Source organism: Zerene cesonia, chromosome 25, assembly GCF_012273895.1.
Source record: "Zerene cesonia ecotype Mississippi chromosome 25, Zerene_cesonia_1.1, whole genome shotgun sequence".
Lineage (NCBI taxonomy): Eukaryota > Metazoa > Arthropoda > Insecta > Lepidoptera > Pieridae > Zerene > Zerene cesonia.
The window spans coordinates 139,095-165,302 of record NC_052126.1 but is presented as its reverse complement, the minus strand read 5'-3'; the positions used below and the strand labels follow the sequence as shown (position 1 = coordinate 165,302).

General features: G+C 34.3%; 2 protein-coding genes and 2 non-coding genes across 4 annotated transcripts in view; 3 read left to right on the top strand and 1 right to left on the bottom strand.

Moving 5' to 3' along the window:
• LOC119836567 overlaps positions 1 to 9,146 on the top strand; it is a 13,517-nt gene extending 4,371 nt beyond the window's left edge. Inside the window, exons 3-15 of the mRNA XM_038361948.1 lie at positions 332 to 462; positions 697 to 858; positions 4,208 to 4,473; positions 4,915 to 5,070; positions 5,452 to 5,643; positions 5,987 to 6,163; positions 6,364 to 6,481; positions 6,876 to 7,011; positions 7,301 to 7,545; positions 7,708 to 7,812; positions 7,980 to 8,077; positions 8,528 to 8,637; positions 9,002 to 9,146. Coding sequence (XP_038217876.1) covers positions 332 to 462; positions 697 to 858; positions 4,208 to 4,473; positions 4,915 to 5,070; positions 5,452 to 5,643; positions 5,987 to 6,163; positions 6,364 to 6,481; positions 6,876 to 7,011; positions 7,301 to 7,545; positions 7,708 to 7,812; positions 7,980 to 8,077; positions 8,528 to 8,637; positions 9,002 to 9,077 — 1,972 coding nt within the window. The 3' untranslated portion in view covers positions 9,078 to 9,146. The remainder of the gene's footprint in view (positions 1 to 331; positions 463 to 696; positions 859 to 4,207; positions 4,474 to 4,914; positions 5,071 to 5,451; positions 5,644 to 5,986; positions 6,164 to 6,363; positions 6,482 to 6,875; positions 7,012 to 7,300; positions 7,546 to 7,707; positions 7,813 to 7,979; positions 8,078 to 8,527; positions 8,638 to 9,001) is intronic.
• LOC119836840 lies at positions 3,087 to 3,248 on the top strand. The gene has a single exon (XR_005288122.1). It is a non-coding gene; the product is annotated as a U1 spliceosomal RNA (small nuclear RNA).
• Positions 9,147 to 9,362: 216 nt separating the features above from the next.
• Positions 9,363 to 18,893, top strand: LOC119836704 (kynurenine/alpha-aminoadipate aminotransferase, mitochondrial). Its single transcript, XM_038362129.1, has 7 exons — positions 9,363 to 10,351; positions 12,183 to 12,351; positions 13,113 to 13,299; positions 13,433 to 13,693; positions 15,203 to 15,382; positions 17,820 to 18,026; positions 18,402 to 18,893. Exons 1-7 carry the CDS (start codon positions 10,141 to 10,143, stop codon positions 18,606 to 18,608), a joined length of 1,422 nt encoding a protein of 473 aa, XP_038218057.1. The 5' UTR covers positions 9,363 to 10,140; the 3' UTR covers positions 18,609 to 18,893.
• Positions 18,894 to 21,324: 2,431 nt separating this feature from the next.
• Positions 21,325 to 21,486, bottom strand: LOC119836842. Its single transcript, XR_005288124.1, has one exon. It is a non-coding gene; the product is annotated as a U1 spliceosomal RNA (small nuclear RNA).
• Between the last annotated feature and the right edge of the window lie 4,722 nt (positions 21,487 to 26,208).

The window sequence follows — 26,208 nt, the reverse complement described above, 5'->3', positions numbered from 1 at the left end:
AAGGATGAATTTTTTATACAAAATAATTATATTACTAACAAAGTTCTCATTATATATGATTCATGGTTATTGATAAAAAATCTAATAATAAAATCTAAAATATGTAATACTCATAGCCTCATCCTTTGCGTCAATTTTATATTAATAATGTATCACATATTACTAACTATAATAATAGTTACTATACAAATACAATATCTTATTTCCACAAATAAAAACTAATCTATGACTTCAACAATATTCGCGCAAAGTATAATCAAATCAGAAAGAGAGAAAATATGTATCGCTTTAATTTCCAGAAATAAATGTCTGAAAATAATTAAATTTACAGAAAAGTGGAGGAAGTGATGCGTGTTGCAGCTGCAGAAGAGGGGATAGAGTTTCCTGCGTGTGCGCAGACCAGCGAGGAGCAAGTGTACTTGAATGAAAGCGGTTTTGTATCCGCGGTGAATAGCATAATGGGTAAGCTTTAATCAAATTAAAACTGTTTTAAAAACACAAGCTACAATTTATCAAAATCTAGAAGTACTGTCAGCTGAATCTTAAACGTTTGTCCCAACGTCTCCCTGGTCACAAGACACATGGGCCTTTATTCTAAAACAGATCCTGATATTTTTACTGAAGAATAGCTGATCAGAACATCAAGTCCAAATCCAACAACGAGTCATACATAATATGCTTGTTTCAAACCTCTAGGCAACCACAAATACAGTCCCCACGCGCGCACCCTCTACCACGCCCTCGACAGGTTCCGCACGGGGCGCGTGTCGTGGGGCCAGCTGGTCGCGCGCCTGGTCGCGGGCGGCGCGCGCGCAACCGCCTCGCGCGCTGATACGTGGCGCCCGCCGCTAGATGGCGGTATTGTTAAAATGGAGCATTGTAAAGTACGAAATAAACTATATTATGGTAGCGTTTGTTATATTAAATATACATTTTCTTTTGAATTGTTTATGTTAATGATCAAAAAACTTTTTTACCGTAAATTGGTTTATACATTTCTCTTATTTATTGTTATGAACCACTATTTATTACTTTGCATTGCTTGATAATCTACCTCAAAAATTACAGTTTCAGTGCATTCATTTTATTACGTTTTTCTTAACCAGAACGTCTCGTCTATAAAGTCAATATCTTCATGATTGTTTTCCAATATTTTAGTATATTAAATATTTATTCTAGCGCGAGACACTAGTGTGTTTAGTGTCAATAGAACGCGCAGACTCATTCACTTACGTGGGAGTGTCGCGCGGCGGTCGAGTCGCCCTGTACACGACCGACTTTAAGCTTATCAAAGCTTACGAGGTAATTTGTATTGCCCATTGCATTCACTTTGTCTACATTTATTCTATGATTAGCTGAGTTTTTGTAGCACAAAATCAAGATATTGGATTTATACATTCTAAAGAAAAGGAAGCATGACAGAGATGAAATAGAGAGCGAGATAGATGGATTATAATTTGAAACACAAAGAATAAATTATTTTAAACTGATTGGTTTCACTATCTTCACAACTTTGTATACTCCTAAAAGCATAACAATAGAGGTTTTGTTTATATACCAATGGTGATGATACTTTTCAAATGTTATATAATCTCATGATTGCTCCCAAAGGCTTTGAATGCTTTCGCTTTTATGAGATTAAATAAAACAAACATTTTGTACACTAAAAGTATTTATTGGTCTGTGTCGACCAGTTACTAGTATTTACAAACAGAATACTCATTTTAACACGATACTAAAATATGGTTACCCTAAATAACAATGAACCTATGAATGGTAAGAACTATTTGAAACTGCTTCCAATAAAGGTTCATGAATAAATGAAAAAAAAAATAAATAAAATAAAATGCTTTGGTGCTTAAAGTTCGGTTTGGAGTTTAAAAATTCGTAGAATAATTGTGACGATTCTTAGATATTTTATCATTTATGTGTTATCAGATATTTTACCATCGCACGGGCGTGCGGCGCCGGGTGCGAAACTGTTGGATCACTGATGCTGTCTACATGAGTGTGAGCTTTTTTGGATTTTAACACATACAATTTTTGTATGTAAAATTAAAAATGATAGGTATTTTTATATTCATATTCATACATTCATACTCCCCTCCCGTAGCTCTTCAACGCATAGTATTTAAACTCGTGTTTTTTTTAATGGAACATCCGAATCTAATCATTTAAAAGGTGATATAAAGGTATTGAAGTAGTCTTAAATAATGATTTGTTTATTTTGATAAGGATCGATACTTAGGTACGAATAAAGAGCCTTTTCTAGCGGTGATATTTTAATTCTTTTTTAATAAAAGAACGCTTATTGTGACGTAATTATAAAAGATAGAGACACGCTGTCGAAACTTTTTTTATAGATGTCCTGAAAAATTATTATACATCATTTTGTTCTATCATTAATAGCTTTCGCAGCGCACGTAATTGAAAAAAGTTTTTTGTTTATTTTTTACGAAGGTGGGTTAGATTATTTAAGTTTTAGTTAGAATCGCTAATTTTCTTGAAAATGAAATATAGTCTTTGTTACTCGAGAATAGAGTAGCTTGCCAACGGTGAAAGAATTGTTTAAAATCGGACCAGCAGTTTCGGAATCTGTTCATTTCAAACAAACAAAAAATGTAATTTATAATATTAGCATAGAAGTAAAGATTATCAAATATAGAGTCAATGTAGAGTTTTAATGAAGTCACAATTAATGTATCTCACTCGCTACAGATGTCGTTTTATAGTTATTTCAATAGAGCTCTACTCTGCACATACGTGTAGCGCATGAACTCTCCTAATATTATGGTAATTTCAACATAACATCAGAGATGGCGCCACTTTTTGTTAAATAATATGGTGATTTTCAGCAATAAAAGTACCAGAATACTTCAAGAAACACTCTAATATTCAATGTCTGCACATTTTTTGTAAGAGTCAGTAAAATATAGAGTATATAAGACGCTCTATGTATATGGGTTAGGTAGTAGGTTGCTATAAATTTGTCATAGATGTCGCCACCTGGTATTCGTTGGATGCAAATCGCGGTATTGAAATAACGCAAACGCGTGCACAAATACGTTGCGAAAGATAGCGAAATCATACTTACCTGGCGTAGGGGACACCGTGATCAGGAAGGCGGTTCCCCCAGAGCGAGGCCCCTCCATTGCACTGCGGCGGGGTTGACCTCTGCGATTATCCCTAATGTGGATAACTCGGACGCGTAATTTTTGGTAGTGGGGACTGCGTACGCGCCGTCCCCCCATTATAAAGGCAAAGACTAGGGGTGAACTAATAAGTATGTTTACCTGTGGTAGCTCTAGTTTAGTATCCGACTCTCGAAAACTTTAAGTAAAGTAAAATAGGAAATGTAGAGAATATAATAAACCATATAGATGTTAAGATGCACTTGCATATATAATGAGCATTATGAAAATTGTTGTAGAGATTGTAAGAGCCAAATATTATGTTGACTTCCCAAAATTCAAATTCAAATTCATTTATTCACGCACATTAGATGTTGTCATACAAATATTAAGTAACAATATTCGCCATGTGATCTGGCAAGCAATCAATATATAAAATAAATTATTAGAATCAATTTTAATAACAATACATTCATTAAAAGGAAAATAAAGTTGTTATTGTCATTGTTCAAATAAAAAATAAACAGCAGTTCCATTTGAATTAGATAATATTTATGTCCAAAAATATGTTGAATTTCACAAGTTTACAATGTCAGCATATTTATATTATAATATATGTTCAGGAGGAAATAAAATTGATACGCATGTTTGGGTAAAGAAAAACCCATTTAAATTATAAAATACTCCCATTAATAAGAAATTATAAGTCGTCCGCAAATCAGCAAGTCATTAATTTATAATATAAAAAGAAGAGTTTAAGTATCAAAATACGGAAAAGAATCACTTGGGCTAAAATGTCTCTACATTATTCTTGTACGGCCAGCAAAATGTAAAGTAAGATATCCCGGGCGATTCATACACGGTCGCTTGTAGTATGATAGAGATGGCGCCCCTTGTCGCGCGCTGCATCTAGCTCGCGCTCTGTGATATGACGTGCACTAATTACTTGTGGCGCCATAACGTACGTCCGCATCAATCAGCCGAGACGTTTACAAGTTTATACTTATTACACTTTTTGTATATTCGCATTCGCTGAGTTTGCGTATTGCGAATATATTTGACGCAAATTGGGCCAGGTCGTACTGGGGAAGGCACCGCACCGCAATGGAAAATCGGCGTGAGCCGGAGGCTCCTATCCATTTCCTTACCCTTCTTAGTTGTTTCCTTCATTTCCTCCTTTCATTCTTTTCTCTTGATACTCTTAAATAGTACTGCCACTTTTCCGCAGGATGTATCTTGCATAGTTTACTCTGCTTCCGACCGCAGTATCACCATTTACGATGTTTCGACTACCACACATACACCTCTGTACTGTATAACTGGATTCCCCTATATACCTACCGTAAGTACATCTATTATTTCTATGATTCTGATAATGATATTCTACCTACAGGAAGAACAATTTTGAGTGACTTTTAGTGAGAAAATATGGATATTGTATTCAATGTTAAGTTTATTTTAAGTGCAGGATGATATGTAAGTGGAATAAGTGTAGGTATAATACAAACTTATTCATGTTATTATTCCTATCTTCATAACGGAAGACTTGTCTAGACTTAGGTTATCTCATTGCAGTGAAGTGACACTGGAAAATTATTCATTATTCGACTGTGTTTTAGTATCTGTAGTTTTTTAATGTAATGTTAAACTAGACAAGTCAGTAATCATTTTTATTTAAAAACTATTATTTAAAAGATTTAGAATGCTTTGATTATAACGTTCAGTTTGTTTTTATTATACTAAGTACCCAGAATATGCACTAATTCTACACTATACCTGGCAGTGCCTTGCGTACAGTCCCGCGGGCGGCGCGTGCGCATACCCCGAGCTGTTCCTAGGAACGGAGCGGGGTGATATCACATGTATACAGTTTCTTCAACCACGGGTTTCATTGCTACACGTTAAGACCCCGGACACTATTAACTATTGTTTTTGGATGGTATGTGTTTATTATTGTGATCTAAGGTGATCTAGGGTGAATAAGGCTGTATTAAATAAGCCATTCGCGAAATAATTTTCTAACGTTCGTTATGGACTAAACTTCCATAAGATGATTGCAACGATAAATTTTATTTCTATTTCTGCAAATTTTAAAAAGGATACTCTGAATCGCAATGTTGCAAATGTATCTTAAGCTACCTGTTAAATAAGTGTGCTAGCAGCATGTTAGATGGTGAAAATGCTGTTTATTGTGCCGGTTAATTATCTTTAAAAAAAAGTACAATTATTATGCTGGTTAGATTATACTGTTTAAAAATAATGGAAATATTAAAAATTCTAATTTTGTAATGGAATCATATTAAATCATTTTCCATTTTAGGAGCTAAACACCCCCCCTCACAACACGTACTGCGCGGTTCACTCGTGGCGGGCGCACGCGCGAAGCGTCCGGCGCGTCGCGTGCGAGCGAGACGGCGCACTCGTGCTGTCATGCTCGCTCGACACGACAATCTCGCTGCGGATGAGATACGCGGCTGGCACGCTTGACGATTACGTGATTGGCGTGCATCGGGTGAGGGTAGTTTTAGTTATGGTCAAAAAATAATTTTATTATTTCGTCACGAATTGGAAATCTAACTTTTTTGTTTGTTTATTGTTTATTTATTTAATTGGTTTCGGCATCAACATTTCTTATTAAGTAGTTAAATGATTGTGAGGCCTAGGGGGCGCCAGGGTTTCATTGCACACGGTCGCTACACAAGCTAGAGCCGTTCCTGTTCGCCTCGGTCCTGCCCTCTTTTAAGTGGTAAGGGAAAAGAAAAGGATTGATGAATAGAAAGACTTGTACTCAATATATATAGCTCCTGATAACGACTCTAATATGTCGTAAGTCCCAACGTATCACACACTCCCAGGGTATCACATGCTTCCACGCGACGCGGCAGGTGCTGGCGTGCGGCGCGCGCGCGTCGGTGCGGCTGTACGCGCCGGCGCAGCGCGCGCCGCACGCTGAGCTGCCGGCCGCCGCCGCGCTGCTCGACGTGCGCGTGCTGGACGCCGAGAGCCTCGTGCTCGGGTACTGCGCGGATTGTGTGAGTGTACTCTTGCATATAATATACACGCGTGATAAATATATAAGTTAAATATATAATTATAAAAGAATAGCTCATACTTACTGTAGAAACTTGTGTGCGTGTCGAACGCATAAATGCCTCTACTTCGGCATTGTTGCTTGGTAGTCAACATAAAGCTGCACATACTCCATGTATTGAATCTTAAAAATATTCGACAGAGTATTTACATTTGGGATGTTCACGAAGAATGTTTACTGCAGAAGATAAAAATCAAGTTCCCGTTTCTAGGCGTGCTCGGGAAGAAAGTTGAATTTGGGAATAGATGTATTCATTTAGGTATCGTATAAGTTACTTTGTACTTAAAATTAACACATAAAAATGTAGCACTATTGTATATATATTTTTTAATATAATTTATGTACCGAGCTTTTAAATGTTTTGTTTGTATCAGCCTATTGTAACAAACACACTTATAAAGTAAATACAAAATAAATTGTATGATTTTGGATGTAGGATTAAGGTTGTATGGAGAATTAGAATAATAGGCAGGCATTTTGGTAAACCAATGAATGCTTAAAACACGTCATGGCATATCTTCATTGTCACAACGCGTTTCGAGTGTTTTCTTTAGAGCCTTAACACGAATTTCGCCTGGTTCTCTTACTGTGACTGCAACGCTTCGTGAGCTATTTGTAACATGTATAAAATAAGTATCGGAAATCACCCCAAGGTCCACCAAGACAGAAAGCACAAAGACAAATAGCAGAAGACGCAAATAAATCTCGCAGAGGTTCCAGCGTGTATGAAGGGTCTACTGGAGGTCTTATTCTGCAACCTGAGCATGAAGACGATTCGGAACAGAAAGGGTTAGTCATTTTTTACAGTTGGTTATTTAATGTTCATGGAAAATTTTATATGTAGCTGTTGCCCGCAGTTTCTCCAGTATAGAATTATAATATCCTATTTTATCCCCTTGGGGGTAGATTTTATCAAAATCCTTTCCCAATCACAGTTATGTCTATATACGACAAAACAAACAAACCGTTTAATTTTATAAGCTCCTTTATTTAGAATTTAAACAACTTTTTAACAGTTTTTCAAATAAGGTATATTATAATTTACTTTAATGAAATAAGTATTGAAGTGTAATTCCAGGTTATACGAAAGAACAGAAGTGCTATTCACATGCAGCGACAGTGTATACATATTGCGCTTGCGCGAGTCGCATGCACCAGCATCTTCGCACGAGCCGCATGATCAACATCCGCCGCATGACCAGCACCCGCTGCTTGATCAGCATGTGCCGCAAGTGCAGCTTGAACCGTGTGATCAGCCCTTTCTGGAGGAGCCGCATCATAAGCACACGTCCCAAGAGCACTCATTACATAAGGAAATTGCAGGTAAGTGACAAAAATGAATCGTAAGTTTTTGTATAAGTTTCACATTACAATTTCTTTCAGACAAAGTTTAATTATTTTTAACATGTATAAAATTTTACATAAGAAACAAACTGAACATAAGTATAGTAGCATAATTTATGAATTATATGATTATACTTCTAGCTCTAACGTCTTCGCTTCGCGAGCTGCCCGCTTCGCCTTCGCTACAAGTGCCGACGATGTCGTTCACACAAACATATGACTTGGATCAGTTGATCAAAAATGCAGGTAGTGCTTTTTAAGATTATTATTAATATTTATGTCACGTATAAGAAATTAATAATTCATTAGAAATATCTTATTGAGAAATTCTCTCTTACTTTTAAAAAATATCATTGCCGTAAGTAAGTTACAGATAACTTACAGATAAATATATTTGTTAAATAAATTTTCAGGCTTAGAAAATATTCTGGAGAAAAATTTCGTTTTAATGGGAGGATTAAAGCATGATTTGAACAAGAAATTATTTGAAATGGAGGCGAATGTTGAAGCTGTGAGTTGTGACTTTTTTGAAAATACATATAACAAATCAAAGATAAGGGTTTTGACTAAGTTTTAGTACTTATACTAATTTTATAGTCGCGAATACCTTTGTTATGCTTTTACGGTAACTGTTGGTTTTTATGGAATATGCTTTAGATGTGGCATCAAAATGAACTAGCCTTTTTTTAGTGATTCAAACAAAAATGATAGACAAGAGAATTTTAAATACAGGTTATGTCTATTATTCCATGCATTTAGAATGATGTGTTTTTTATGACAGTTTACAAAAATTAAAAAGGAATATTGATTTTTAAAAAATCTCACATTGAATCATTTATAGACGGGAAGGGGTTGAAGCAAAACGACTGATCTTTCGAACATGCCTCTCCTTGTGGGAATCTGATAATGAAAGTAGCCTTATACAAGTGATTAGATATTCAATTAACAAGTAATACTCCAGCGCAAGGCGGCGGTGAGCGCGTGCGCACCGCACTTGGCGTTGGCGAGCCGCGAGCTAGATCCTTTGCCGACGTTTGACCGACTCGCCGATAGATGTACTGCAGTGCAAATGTAATATATGTTTGATTTTTTTGTATCCTAAGTTTGTATATATATACAATGTTATTTATAAAGGTCAGAAAAAACTGTAAAATGACAAAAAAAATTCAGGAATAGAAATATTCGAACTAGAGAATATTTGTTGTTTGTTTATATGTTTGCTTTGTTTAGCTATGGGCTAATTTGTTTTATTTATGTGTATTTGTTTTTACTTTTAGCAAGATAGATTTGGGTCATTGTAAGATGTAAGATTTAATAATGAAAAAACCTGAAAATAAAAAAATAAAACATTTATTGAACAAATTATACATCATAATAGGTTTGTACTTTTTACTTATTTTATTTTGTAATGAACAAAATATTATAAATATTTCAGGTATTACCCCGGTCCCAGCGTGAATGTGACTCCATCGGGAAGCCAATCTACTACCCCGCGAAATAAAATCAATTAAGAATTAAAACACCTAGGGATTTTGCTTTAAGGATAAATATTACAATGTTTTTTACTCTTAGTGTCGATATTTAAATCTTTGGTTAAAATTTATCCATAAAAGTATTACACTTTCTATTAAAAGTATAAAAACATCACCCGTTAAATGTCAGGACACGATATGCGACGAATCAAGGCAAGGCTTAATTAATTTTATTAAGACTGACGTAAAGCAATATGAATTTATTAAATAAGTATTTTAACTACTTATAATATGTTTTATATCCTAAAATAAATTGCCGTTTTGTAAGAAAAAGCTTCAGGCTTTCTTCTCTCTGTTTCTGTTTTTAAAAAGCCGCATTAAGTGTATTTCCTCATGTTGAGGTAGCGACGCTTCACTGGAAAATGGAATGCGTCCGGAGATTCCGATACTTATTAGTTAAAAGTTTGATAAATTCTAATAAAATTACAAAAGCAAATCTGCCTGTTATAATCGATTTGAAGAAATGCCAACTTAAAGTTGAAACTATAACTAATATTTAATTACTACTAATTACGTTACGTTAATACTAATTCATTTCTACCCACCTGTTGACTATGCATGAGACAAGGATCTTAGACGAGGCACATAAAGCTTTTGCACGATTAATTAATGTAATAACATAAATGTTTACACAAAGTTTATCAACGGAACTTCATAATCAATGAATATGGCAAAAACATTTTTGTGTTTATCACGTTTGGGCAACTTACCACACGATATTATTATTCGGTCCACGCTAATCGTTTATTGTGTTCGATTTTAATTGAAATAAAATTATATATCTCAATAATTATGATGTATTTTTGCGCTATTAATTGAGACATTACGCGTGTCGTTTATTTCTTAACAAACTTATTTCTTAAACGAACCGTAATAAATAATTTTATTTTTTCTAATAAAAAGAAAATTGCGAATTGCATCATTCCTAAAATCACAGGCCGCTAATTACGTGAAGAAAAAAAAATTAAAACGAAAAAAATCCAAACCGCGCGAATAAGGTTTATATTATTTTTTATATTTGAAAAGGTTATAGGAAGTCAAAATGCTAGTTTCGTGTTTGAAGTTGAACGGGGTTCGTCCTCTGTATTCAGTGATTAGAAAGAGTTCTCAAAAAGTGGAAGATATACTATGTCTGTACGGCGACGAGACCTACGACTTCAAGGACAGGTATCGAGTCCTGGATGAAAAGGACTACAGCAGATTCATCAGCCAGCGGTCCATGAAGCGAGAACCGGCGATCACTCGATCTATGAGTAAGTATTGATATTAATTAGAAGCAAATTAATCAATTAAATTACGACGATATATGTTATAATAATCTTTTGTCCATACAATAATATTCAAACGTGTTGTTAGTTCATTCGCTTATAGTAAATAATTACATTTACATTGGACAAATAAGGATCAATATCGCCACGACTATTTTGCTAAAATGCAATAAACCAGTACAGAACGAAAATCTGGTATACGTAAAATAAATTAATCAAATAGGGTGTTATAAAATTGCATACTTATTTATATGCATATTTTATTAATTTTCAATTGATATTTCGTATTGTGTGTAGATAATAAAATATTTGTAGAATACACATATATATTAGATCAAGTCCTTCATTTTAATTTATTAATATTAATTGTCACGTCATCTCATTGTTTTGAGGTCAAGTTGTAATCTACCACAGGCCACACACTTGACCTTGATGTTAACAATATAATAATGGTAACAGCATTCTGTCTGTGTTTTTAACATTATAAATATTCTTAAAAAACTTCATTAATATTATTAAAAGTGATGAAATTTTACCTTTTTGAAAGTGCTCAAAAACTTATATTATATACTCAATAGATCTTCTCTTTGCTGTGATATAGTCTTGTTTCAAATATTTAACACAATTTAAAAATCCTAGCATATTATAATATGTTAGAGTCAGACAGACAAAAGACCCCGGTTGGAATCCCAATTGAATATCTTTTTTTCTATTCCTTTAATACAGTAAAAGCATTATTAATTTATAGACTTCATAAGGTTTTGAACAAAAACATTTCAATTTATATAGTATATCATAACTACTATAGTAAGATATTATATGTGGTTAAGCTACGCTTCATTCATTCATTTAAAATAACAAACAAAACTATTTCACTTATAATTAATATCCTTACAAAAGTACTACACTAATCGTAATTGCCAACAATGTTCTCCGCAAAATGATTATTTATTGTCGTATAGAATACACTAAACTCAAAGCATATATACTTTAATAAAAGTCAATGAACCAATTTAAATGAAATGATTGCGAATTCTCATATCAGACGCGTTTCCAGAAAAACTGTTATCATTATGTAACTGACCCGCTATCACTGTGACCCGATATTCTGACGCAACACAACGCGTTATACAATAGTCTATTGACTACAACGCTATAATCGATTTTAAAACCGTTAAAATCGATATATGACATGAACATAAAGGACCGGCTACCACAATACAATATAAGTGTAAAAGTTTGTTTGTCCGTAAATCACGCTGAAACTACAGAACGGATTTTGATGAAATTTGGTATATAGACGCAGTATGAGCTGACTTAGATGATAGAGAATTATTTATTTATTTTTTAAAACATCAACTTTATTCCAAATAAATGCTCTCTTGGGATAAACCAGAAATTTTGACACCCGGGACGAGCTTCTAGTATTAAAATAATATTAAGAATTAACAAAGCCGCCCCAATTTTTTTTTGCAGAAAAAAAATAAGCTTTGAATAAACAATCTTTATATTCATATCTCTTAAGTAAATAATCTTACTAAATACATAATTTGCTGGCGGAGTAATTCATTATTTTACTAGGTGATGAAGTACAATCACAAATATACACATAACTAGCTGCACGCCTCGGCTCCGCCCGGGTAGTTATTTATCGTTATTGAATTAATATACAATATATCTTATAAATTGGATCAAACTGCAAATGATGTACAAATTGGATTAAAATCGATTGAGCAGTTTAGGAGTCCATCGCGGACAAAGTGACAAATAACTTATATTAGGATTACGAATATAATTTCAAGACGAACATTTCCAGCATCCCTAGCCTACAAGATCGGCAAGGAAATGATCTCGTTGGCGGAGGGAATGCCCAATGAGCAGATCTTTCCCTTCGACCGGATCGAGATCAGCACCAAGACTGGGGGGAAGATTCTGCTGGAAGGGGATGAGTTGGATATGTCTCTGCAGTACTTGCCATCTCAGGGGTAGGTATCGATTCAAAATAGAATACAAGTTGAGTTGATGTTTCATATGGCTGAAATATACCTGGTGAAAAAGAAACTGAGCTGTTATATTATGCAATTCTCTATTTAAATCGTAAATTTCGTCAAAATCAGTTCAACGGTTTTTGCGTGATAATGATCACAAATATTAAATGTAGTATTTATAAATATTATCTCAAACAATATTTTATTATTTTCCCTATTGCTCCCTTCTGTCATGATCTGTATATAAATCACTAACTGTTAACTAACTATATAACTCTGCCCAAAACTATACATAGACCTCTTTCAATATCGTTTCAATCCCACAAATATTTGTATATATGTTAACAATCACTCTGCGTATTGTTTAACAAATATTTTTATCGTTTCAAAATTTCTGAACGACAGGAATATGCATCCTTAAGATTAATCTTCTCCTGATTGCCTAAGGCAACTTAAAGGTTGAGAAAGTTTTAAGAAATAGAAAAAATTTGATCATAAATAATACTGAGAAATTTTTTGAAAGAATAGAATAGATAGTGATCTTAGTATCACGGGTGGTCGAGAGGCTAGGCGTTGCTACGGTTAGGCAAGAAACGCAGGTTCGAATCCTGCCTCGTGGTCAAATTTTTTCTATTCTTTCAAAATTTCTCATTTATAAAGCATTTCAATGCTATAAAACTAAAAATTAAATAAATAATACTTTCAAAATTTCTCATAAAGCATTTCGATGCTAAAAAACTAAGATTTAAACCTTTAAGGTTACCAAGTCTGCTGTCGCTCCTCCGTGAGTTTCAACAAGATGTCCACCGCCCGCCCCCACTGGAGCGCGACGTGCTCATCACCAACGGCAGCCAGCACGGCATTTACCAGTGCGTGGACCTCCTCGTGGACCCTGGGGATCCCGTCATCACCACTGAGTTCACATTTACCGGGTTCAATAGCGCGGTATGTTACCTTCGAAGCATGCTGTAGCTATTTAGTGATTCTTTGAGTCTGGGATTCTCCAGACAAGTGATAGATTATTGAAAATAGCGTATCAAACTATCAGCTTAAAGTTAAATAATCAAAAAATTTCCAGCTCCGTCCGTACGACCCAGAAATCCTCGCCATCCCAGAGGATGAGGATGGTCTCATCCCCTCTCTACTAGAAGAGTGTCTCTCTCAGCGCTCAGCTCTAGGTCAACGCATGCCCCGTCTTCTCTACACCATACCCACGGGGAATAACCCCACTGGAACAGTTCTGCCGGCTCACAGACGAAGACAGATATACGAGCTAGCATGTAAATACGACTTTCTGATTGTGGAAGACGATCCATACGCGTTCTTGAATTATACTGATGTGAGTATGAACTTCACATTATGATTTGCTTGTGGTGTTTTTGTGTTGTAACGTGTGTTCGATAAGTAGGCCTTCAAAATGTTGCATTTTTTAATGCTATTACTTAGAAGGAAAATTCATAAGGAATAATTGCAGGTTAAAATATCTGATACTTAATTTTCATGACAAATTGATCTCGTTTTCTTATAATTACTAAAATTCAAGGGCCACTAAAGATATCAAACAATTCTATAACACATTTAAATAAAATTCTGTATGTGTCACTTCCTTATTTAGTTTTATAATGCGATATATATTTTAAAGTGTATAAGGTTAAAAAACTGTCTACACACGTAAACCGCTATAAATTTCGACGTATTTTGCTCATGCAACTTTTTAACAAAAAGTATATTTATAAATATGGGCTTTGTATTTCACAACATATACGCAGTAGACGAGTCACGAAAAAAGTACTATATTATATTTTATGAAATTAACTAATAATATACGATACAGTATAATTAACACAACATTAAAATTATACTTAATAGTAAACAAATAAGGAAATACAAATAACATAGATAAGAACTGATAATTAACTTCCAATGAGACATGATTCACAGCTAAATCTGATTGAACTAATTAAGTATCAACAATAAATAATCACAACAATTTAATCGGCTTCATAAAAACAATTCAATTTTGACGACTTTCAATTTCTTAATCATTTAAATAATACAAAATACCTTAACACTTTTATTAATATTGACATACCAATATCGTGGGTAAAAAAATACCATCATGACGATGCAAAGAATGAATCAAAATATTTAATAAACTAAAAGCTATCACTTAGGGGTTATCTTTATCGATGGGGGTTTATCGAAAAAGGTAAAACATTTGTTATGTCAAAATATTGTAATTTTTTGTAATCTTGTGTTTTTAAACGTCATATAACATGATTGGATCAAAAGCTACTATAAATATTATACTAGCTTAGCCCCCGACTCTTCTGTAGTGTAAATGACTAACAAGTAACTGTGCTGATTCAGATTCTAATCTATCTTTAAGCAAAATTTAATCTAAATGTTGTTGCAATAAGTCGTTAGCTCTTCCTCATCAGCTTCAATTATAATGAGTGCTTTTACCAGCAAGTGGTGATTCATTTTGTAAAGTTAAGTAGGCTAGTCCCCTAACAAATAAAATGACCTTTACAACTCAAAATGAACTTTAAAACTGCATTACCTTCAAGAAAGGTGTTCGTGCATCACGTTGCTGTCAGCATTTTACGCTGATACGCGTCATTTTAGATTACATCCCGTTCGCATTCGATCACCATACAAGTCGCGCGTACTCATAACCATTAACCAAAGCTTAATTCTTCTATTTATGAATTATTTCAAAATACTCTGTACGGGTCTACCACGCCGTACACTTCATAATACTAGTTTACGATACAAGTACGAAGCCATCGCTAAATTCTGATCAGCGCCTAGGCTGTTTATTAAACGGCTGATATACATATTTCAGACGCGTCCCCCCAGTTTCCTATCAATGGACCAATGCGGTCGCGTGATCCGTCTCGACTCGGTGTCCAAGGTGGTGTGCGCGGGGCTGCGTGGCGCCTGGGCCACGCTGCCCGCCCCGCTGCTGCACCGCGCCGAGCTGCATATGCAGGCCGAGCTGCTGCATCCCTGCACGCTCGCGCAGGTGACGCCACCACACGATACGCCACACCATACCGCACCACTCCACGTCATATTACATGATAGAATATTAGAAAAACCTTATCTTAATTCTAAACTGATCCCCCTGCAGACATAATAGAACATTTTCGAACAAACTTACTATCTCACAAAAACGTTAACACGATTGGAAGCCCAAGTGTATTAAAACAAATAAAACAACTTAACTGCCACTGACGGCTCATATATTCCAACACAATTCAGTAATGGGCATATTACTTTATTAATTAATTTATTTAGAATAGCCTACAATTATTTACACCAACACAAAAATAAATATATCAAGTATATCAACATATTGTCAGTGCCTATCAGTAGTGTGAATTATTTCCTAGTAATACATTATTTTCGAGACACATTTCCAGAAAAGTTTTTAGTGTCAGCTCGCACCGGGGAAGTACCACACCAGATATGTAGTAGATGTAGATGCATGCCACGATGTTTCTGTATGGTGAGTGGGGAAGCCTTAGGTTAGTTTTCTTTTCCTCACCCGTCCCAGTCCATTCCGTCTTACCCGTCGTCAATCCTTTCCTTATCCCTTTCTCCTTAAAACGGTCAGCGCATTCGCAGAGGCACTACCTTTGCTAATGTTCATGGACATCGTCATGTGGTCATGGTGGTCGCTTTTCACTAGGCGAAGTACAAGCTCAGTCGCCCGCTATGATAAAAAAGCGTTGCAGTTGTTAAACGATTCAGCGATATTTTCAAAAAATATCTAAATACTTTTTGTTAGTAAATTACATTACAAGATGTGAAATAATAAATCAAGATCGGATAATACAAGCGAAGGCGGAAAATTGGACTAATTAATTCCTGTTAAAGTCAATTATCGTGAAACTATTATGTAAAATATACTGTCCTTGGCCGTGTGCTATCAAATGCGTTGACGCTGTACAAGGTCAATGATAATGATACCACAATTTGGTGAAATATGCGTAATATAAATGCAATTAAGTTATAAAACAATCGACATTACAGACCAATAAATTTTACGCTGTCTTTATATTAAGTTTATTATACTGCAGTAATATTTAAAAAAATCAATTTTTTTCACTGTCACTGATTTATTATTTTTTTTTATTTTATTAAGGCTCATTAGCAATTGTACATCGATACATTTTCATGTGATGATACAAAAAATTATATAAATATATATGTCATAATGAATCAATAAAAAATGAGCACAGCATGCACAATACAAATTAATTATTTCATAAAAAGTAATAATAATAATATAACAGTAAATAGTACATAAAAATCAGTAAAAGAAGTGTAAATTTAACATAATCCATTAATATATAGGTAAATTCATGACATTTTTAAAACTTATAACTAGGAAAAAAATTAGTTGGTACATAATTATACACTGACAAGGTTGATCATATTCAGCGTCTTTTTAAATTTCCCGATTGTGTCAAAATGTATATCTAATGTTTGGTTTATAAATCCATTATATTTTTTACATATTCGTGGCATGGGGGAGAAGGAACCCAACGTAGTCCTCATGACTGGTACCGATAATAGTGGGGCCGGCTTCCTAGGGAATTTACTAGGTGTGCGGAAGCCTATCAAGGAAAACAATTGAGGGCAGTCTGTTTGTCATTAATTTAAATGATTATATCATAACTGATGTATAGTATTATCATAAATATTATTTCACGAAAAAAGTTCCGCAGAGGCTAAGTTAATCAAGTATGTACGTAGTAAAAGTCAAAGTAAGCTAGATTTGAACTCTAGTTACTTATTTGATTCCATGACATAATATTATATACATTAAAAAGAGTACCCAAGGCCAGACTTCTATACTGGTCATGGTAAATATGGCGTATTATGGTAAAATTAGATCGATGCGGATGAGTCGTAATGATTTATTAAGCACCCACGCTTCATGCTGGCTGACGGATTTCAGATTTAAAATTATGCAAATAACATAATATGCAACAAACTATGCACACGTGCTATAACCTCTTGCTCGTGCTACACCTATGCTATATGCTATACATACATCGTTCATATTGAATATATTATGTAGTATAGGGGCAGGGTTTGGCAAAAATTTTCCCCGAGCCCGTATCTTATAAAATATTTTCCCATTTAAGAAAGGGTTGGGCATGTTATATTTAGGGAGTATATAAGTAAAAACGAACTGCGAAATGGTAGCATATTACTGTGATTCGTTCGGCGAGTGAGGGAGCCGGAGGCCCGTGTCCTTTTCCTTACCCTTGCCAGTCCTTTCCTTTATTCCTTTCGTTAATTCTTTCTTAATCCCTTTTATGGAAATTCGGCAAACCATTTGTGGAGGCGTAAGGTGGCGCAATCGCTTACGCCTCTTCAAATGTTCATGGGCGGTGGTAGCGCTTACCATCAGGCGTCCATACCAACAACGTGTTGCGGGTGGGCAGGTTATCCTGCACCGCGTGCTGGAGGCGCGCGGCTCGCTGGCGGCGCACGTGGAGCGCACGCGCGCGCTGTGCCGGCAGCGGCGCGACGCGCTGGGCGCCGCGCTGGCGGGCGCGCGCGACCTGCCGCAGTTCGCGCGCTGGGACACGCCGCGCGCCGGCCTCTTCTACTGGCTCACGCTGCACGACGTCCCCGACGCCTACGATATGGTGAGCCTCTCTGCTCAACCTGAACATACTATATCTACTTTGTCCCTTTACGAGCTTTTCCTTTTAGTTCTTTCTGCCATGTTTATCTTTATTATTTAGTAGTCCAAACGATTATTCTCCATATCCAATCTTGTCCTGAAATTGCGCATACTGATGGACTTACTATTCCATATGTGCGTGTATTTCCTTTACTTTTATAATGATTTATGTACTTTTTACTCATATTGAACTGTTACGTGTTTGTTCATTTCTTAGTGTTATTATTATTGCCGTATTTTTCAATGTGTGTCTTAAGTTGCAATAAACGTTTTTTCCTTTCTTTTTCTTCTTTCTTATGTATTAATTTTCATGTAAGTTGAACAATATCGCCACCAGGCGTTCCGTACGGCGCTGTCGCACGGGCTGCTGGTGTGCCCGGGGCAGGCGTTCACGTTCGCGACGCGCGCCCCCGCGCCGCACGTGCGGCTCACGTTCACGCGCGCGCCGCTGGCCGCGCTGCGCGGCGCCGCCGAGCGCCTGCGCGACGTGCTGCGCGCCGAGAGCGCGCGCCCGCCGCGCCGCCTGCGCGCCACTGACGGCTAGCGGACCCTTTGAACGAGGTAAACTCATCTAGTAATGATCGATGCAGTAAAATCTTTGAATTCAGTTTTCTCTCATAGTTCCTTCGAGGAAAATTTTCTATCTTCGGTATTAAAAGTGTAATCCCTTTAGGTGGTATTATAAAATTCAACTCTGTATAATATATAATTCTTAATAAAGAATTGCATGTTCTTATGCAACTAAAATTAAAAAACGCGATTACAGATGGCGCTATTAGCAATACTAATTGTTCTATATTGAAGTGAAACTTCTTTAGAATCGTTGTGATTTCAAACCTGATGCAACGGAAAAACGACAGGTAAGAGACACAAATACAAAAATGTGTAGAATGAAGCCGGCAAAGAATGAGACAGAAATATACATACTACGATTTACTGAAGTTTCACTTCAATCGTGTGTGAATCGCACACACACGTTTTTTTTTTGTGTTATCTAAGCTAATCATTACCTAAACAAATAATATAATACCATACTAGTTCCTAAAAATACTATTGACGATTGCAGATACTACTTATGAAATTTTTGATGGGTTGCGTAATGAATTATCTAATTAAGTAAGAAAAGATAGATGACGCTGTTTTCAATATACGAGTATAATATTGTACGTAAGGTTCTTTAGATCTGTATTAATTAGAGAGTATGAGTTATTTTTCTTTTATATTCTAGAAGCAATTTTTCAATTCTTGGTTAAGTTGTTTCGAAATTGTTGTTTTTTTCTTCAAGTAAGTCCTTAATACTTGAAAGTTTAGTAATGTGGTTTTTGTAGATTATCACATAGATGTCGCTAGAATAAATACTTTTACTGTAAAATATTATTTTAATTTAAGAAATATATGTAAATCTAATATATAAGTCATCACAGCTAATTTATGTAAATATTGAAATTTATGTTAAATATTAATTAAGTAATTAATGAGATTAAAATTTTTACTACTGAAAATGAGTATAATTTAAAACTGTAGTTCTACTGGATACAAGATGGCGCTATAGAGGACAGGAAATTTGGTAAATAATGTTATTGTCTGTTATTAATTTACATTTGCAGTAGTTTTATCACCTATTTGATAATAAATAGCTATTTACTAATTGATCCGGTTTTCATTTCTCTAACAATTTTAACTGACAAGCTCACACTGGAAATCTTTAAATAATAATGTAAATTTCATGAAAGGATGACAATATAAGAATAGTAGTTGGTACGTGTCCATTATTCTATAATAAATAGGATTCCATTGTTCAACATATGTTGCAAAAACGTTTTAAGTAAATGAAAGATAACGTGAATAAATAATGATTTATTGTATATTGTCACTATTTACAATACTAGACACTACGTATAGCATGGATATATTTATCTTTCAGTATTACATTGGTTTAACTTAATTTATTATTTTTTTATATAATTATTTTTTAATAATATATAATTATTTTTTTTATTTTGCAAACCGTATTCAATCCAAGTGTGAGTCAATTATATAGTTTCAAGTTTCTGAACGCAATGTCAGTTACCAGTCTTAGCTAAAGCAGTCAGTATTTTTGGCGCTATTGCATTGTTTTAAACTTGACGTTAAACGAGACACCCGAACTAAAGTACCTGAACTGTACCGAATACTAACATATATTTAAGTTGTTTATTAACATGTCTTCTTGTATTTTATATGGATCTCTGTGTGTGAATTAAACAGATAAATCACAAATAACTAATACTATACTGGGCCAAACTAAGGTTTTCACAATTTCTTTAATTTAAACCAGTTTTATTAAAACTGAGTGTATTTCCTAAACAAAAAGCGCATAAAACCAATTGTATTCTAGTCTCCTATCACATAGTCTTCTTTAGACCACCAAGAACTACAAGTATAGGTATTTTTCAAAATAAGCAAAGTGAAAGCAAGCTCAATAATGAGTGATATAAACAAACCGTCTGTCGTCTGTCTGTACATCCTCAATAAGGGCCTAGTTAGCGCCCGCTGCAATCCGTTACTCGAGCGTAGAGTAACTTGCAGACAGACACTCGAATTAGAAACGAAGAAAGTGTTATAATTGCATTTCAAATTATACATTTTAAATTATAATGGGTTCATTTGTTTCTAATTAAATTCAAGAACTGCTCGATGGATTTGAAAAATTCTTTTATCAATAAAAAGCTGCATCCAAAGCTTTATAAGAATATATATGTTTGTAAGTTATACAAGCGATAGCCTATAGCCTTCCTCTATAAAAGGCTATCTAGCACTGAAAGACTTTTGCAAATAAAAGTACATATTATGTACTTACCTTCCTTTCCGTGTACCTGTTTAAGTAAACAAGTAACCAAATATATTAATTAATTAGACAATCAATGTTGTCCATTTTGTCGAGACTTGCAGTATTTAAATACTTAGGTAACGAAATATTTAGGTATGCAGATATAAATAGTATTTATTACTCGAATGTTTTTGCTACAGTGTTCGCTGAGTATACAGGCTTTTGAGAAAACCTATTTAATGTAAATGCTCTACATTATTATTCTTTTATTTGTCTACTAATCTTTTCAATTTATTTCACATACCAATATTATGTTGTTCAATAAGTGCCATACGATTGAAGTCTGAAGAATCTGCTAATTTAAATATTAATGGATCTAATGACATGATAGTAGGTCAAGTTTAGTGGCTAGCGGAGTTACTACTCCGGTGAATAATATGTCTTTATAAAGGGGAGACGGCGCGTACGCAGTCCCCACTACCAAAAATTACGCGTCCGAGTTATCCACATTAGGGATAATCGCAGAGGTCAACCCCGCCGCAGTGCAATGGAGGGGCCTCGCTCTGGGGGAACCGCCTTCCTGATCACGGTGTCCCCTACGCCAGGTAAGTATGATTTGGTCACATCGTCCAAAGTTCTTATCCTTTGCTGAATAACATTTCAATAGCGCGACTTCAACAAATACTGCCAAATCACACGCGCCATCTCTACCATAAATGTTGAAACTAGCTCTATGTTGGTGAAGCTCTACCAAAACAGCATAAAAGCGCCATCTACAATGGTCCAGGTGTAACACACACATAATATTCATATAGACTCCGACTCTATAATATTATCATTCTCACTCTGTATTATGGTCTCTAAATGGTCATTCTCTTTAAAAAATAGTATAGAGACAATATATATATATAAACTAATCAAGATGGACGTATCAACAATGACATTTATAAAAAGTTTTACATCACAATATATCATAAAATACATCGCAATAAGTAACATGAGGTAAGCCACAAAATCATCGGTGCGTCTGCGTCTACGCCGGCATCACTCTGCTCGAACTTTCTCATTATTAGCGCAAAGAGTTGTTTTATTCCATCGTCGCTCAGTTAGCTAACAATTTCCCATTTACCTCCACTCATCTATACTTAACAGCGAAAAATGCTCTTTATTCCCTACTTGTAGAGTTTCAAATCTATTATTGCAAATACGCACGTAAATCAGCATATTTCAGGAGAGACGACGAGTTCAGCTTTCAGTCGTATTCGTTTGAAATAAAGTTGCTTTCAGTGTGCAGACTTGTCGTTAAGGAGTCGTCGAGATAAAGGAAATAAGCGATTTAATTGGCGAACGATTATTCGTTGGATTCTAAACGATTCGCTTTTTGGAATTAGTGTGGATTTTGGCGTGTTTTGTGGAAATTAATTTTAAAACTGATTTCATATAAACATAAATTATGAGATAGTTATTTCTTTATATGTTTAATTAGTAGAAAGCATTTTTGTAAAGTATTATTAAATAATAAGTACAGTAGTATATTTATCAAAAATATGAAAGTGAACCTATTTTGGCTACCTGTCGTTGGACAGCTTGGAAGCTTAGCTTAAACCACTGAACAAATTTTAATGAAATTTTAAGAAAACATTGTGTTTTTTTGTACAATAACTCTTTATGTTAAGAATAGAATAAACAATATTCTGTGGATTTTTACTGATAAACGTAAAGATTTAAAATTATGCATTGATTTTTTTGAATGATGTCACAAAATACTGACAGTGACACGTCGCACAGCAGCATGCATTTGAGTCACCTTCGCAGCTCACAGCAAGTTCTTTGCGGCAAGTGTGGTGGGTCTCAAAAAAAATCTGGACAACGGTTGCGCTTGAATCGGTAAATAACCTATATATTTTAATAGCAAGTTATCTTAAACAATACTATTTAAAATAAATTAAGAATTTTCCTTACATATATCTATGGAATTGAATATCTTATTGAATCCACAATAATGTAATAATACCTTAGAAGTATTGTTAATTGAACGTTTAAAACTAAACTTACTTCAATACTTGAATGAATATTTATTTATCCTATGTTATTTATTAGTTTATGCAATGATCCACGTACAACGTATGTATCGCACATTTTCTGTGAGATTTTTTTACTATACCGTCGGATAAGCTCACCTCAATTTTTTTCCAAAACACTTCATATCCATAACAGAATATCCATCTTAAGTTTTTTTCCAAGATTTAGTATCATTCGTAGTTTCGCAGAGCACAAAGCATCCAGTGATTACAACATCACAGAACCGACGTGTTTTCAAACAAAATAATCCGCACACAATGGAAATTTGCGCAAATCTCTCTCGAGTATTTATTATTGTGTCCGCCATAACACCTCTTTGGATCGGACCACTGCGCCGCCTCAGGTAACATTCAAGTATCTTAAGATAACTACGATATAAATATCTGTCACGAGTCGCATTTCTTCCTGTGTTTGAATTGTTTTTTCTCATCATCAAATTATATATTTACCGCAAAAATTAGTTATAAGTTTCAAATATTCCATCAATATCTATACTGATTTGTATATACATAGATAAAAGCCTCGAATAATATAAGCTTTTTAACTGGATTTAATATTTGTTTAGTTTATATCTTATAAAATAGCCAATAATGATGCAGTGCTAGACAATAATAAGTGAAATGAAATGTAGAGACCGACAGGGAAATGGGAAATGGAAAACTTAACGCAATTAACGAGTTCTCATTGTGACGGATGTGGCGCGAGTGGAACGTTCTGGATGTTTCTAGATATAAAAACCTAAATGCAGGAGAGTACCTACTACCTACATTTATATATGTCATCTACTATACTATATAGGCTTAGTAAAATCTTTGGAAAGTATAGATTTGTAAAAAAAATAAGTGGCAAATAAATCGGAGCAATTCTATGTTAACAGTTCTATAGATATCCTATAGATAGTGATAACAGGCGAATTTATCACAAGGTGATGCCTCAGGTTTTACAAGTTTTCGCACGTGTCTTACGGTTGATTTAAATTTTATGAAGATCTAAAAATAATTATGTTATCCATCCAGTCAAATTAATGTGTACTTAAAAATGCAATTCGGGTTGGCATTAACTATTTTTTAATGTACAGGTACATAAGAATAAGAAGAGCACCTTATAGACATGACTAAATAAAACATATTATAACATTTCACACACACACATATATATATATATATATATATATATATATATATATATATATCGCTAGCTCTCATCACTTCTCCCATACCAATCATTCGGAAGCTGGATGCATCTTTATGACTTCCTCATTTCATAATAATTCACAGCTCAGACCGCCAATTTCTAGATTCTAATATATTGAAAATTAATGGAAGTGGAAAATGGAACTAAACTGGTAATTTATTTTAATTTGCAATTTATGCATAATGATATATATAAGACTACTAACTCCACGCCCCGTCTCCGTCCGGATAGTCATTTATCGTTATTATAATAATATAAACTATCCTACCTTTTAAGTTGGAGCAAACCGACAATGGTGTTTGCTTAAAATCGGTTGACTACGAGTTTATGAGTTATTATTTATTATTATTATGAGTCCATTGCTAACAAAAAACCTAATTTATAATACATATAAACTAAGATAATAATATGTATGTATATGAATACCATTATTTCATTTTATTCAGCTCCCAGCTCCCTTGTTAAAGATGCGCACACAGCACTAAGAAAATAAATAATTAAATTGTTTAAAATAATCTTGAACCTCAAAGTAAATTCAAACAAAGTCCTTGTTTGGCTTTATTTTTGGTCAAGTAAACATAACTGGTTGGTTTACCATTAGCGAAACATATTTTTGTCACAACATTGAAATCTAAGGGAGCGAATTTAGTCAGTTCACATCCAGGAGGATTAGATGCTTTGTATTTATTTTAAATTATTTATATGTTTAAACAATAATTTCGCTGAAAGCATCTATCAATATTTGTTATAAAGATACCGCCTGTATATTTTATTCAAGTAATATTAAATGAATTAAAATCACCAGTAGGTAAAACAAATATGCAATTACTGAACCGCTCCTAATCAATGTGTGCATCTAATTATTTTCCTTCATAATGCGTTACAAATAACCCACTACCCTCCGATATTAAGGGGCTAATAACCATAAATATCTATGGAGTGTAATATTATAACAAATATTAAATTATTAGCGAATATTACAATAAGCTTACGCATAATCTTCTAAACCTCAACCACGACCTCATACTGTTATTTTGTCTGTGGTATTAATATAATGATAAGCGATATTCGCCCCTATTACAATTACTTAACATTCACTTTCGATGTTGAATCGTAGGCTATTCTATAGGACTTTTTTTTTCTTGAAAATAATTGGTGTATTCAATTTTGTACCGTAATGTAAAGTGATAAAAGTGATTGTGGCTTACATTATTTTAATTGAAACACTCGATATGTAGTGTTTAAGCGACATTTCACGGTTTGATGCGTGCAAAGAATATGCGACAAATTTATATACAGAGTGTTTATTCAATTTATGATTTTATTTACAATGACGTTTCGAAGATACATTTGAGCATGGCTTATTAGTACAATGTTTCTTGTGAATTATAGATTCACTACAAAAACTATAAAGAGTGAGAAATTTTGAAAGAATAGAAAAAATTTGATCACGAGGCAGGATTCGAACCTGCGTATCTTGCCTAACCGTAGCAACGCCTAGCCTCTCGGTTCGCAGGTTCGAATCCTGCCTCGTGATCAAATTTTTTCTATTCTTTCAAAATTTCTCATTTATAAAGCATTTCAATGCTATAAAACTAAAAATTAAACTATAAAGAGGACGTTGCTGCATGTTTGTAATGTTAACATAAAAACTGCTGGACTGATTTCACGAGTTTTATTATTTTAAAGTGGTATTTTTTTTTCAGTCAATCTAATTTCTAGTTTTAATAAATGATAATTCTAAACCGATTATTGAAATTAACAGCATTTGATTTTGTATAAATAATGTCAATGTTTAATTAATTTTTAAATGAATACAGAATCCTCAATCAAAACTGAATGGGGACAATTACGGAGATTTAATGAGTACTACAGTTCAGGCTCGACCTAAACTAACATCACTTTCACAAGTTTAATTAAATCCAACTTCATTAACTAATTTAGATTTGTTTAACTTGTTATACCAACTAGCCAGGATAGCTGGATGTGAATACGTACTTATATACCTGCGAGACGATTTCATATACGTAAATATTATTGTGGTAAATTTTAAATTATG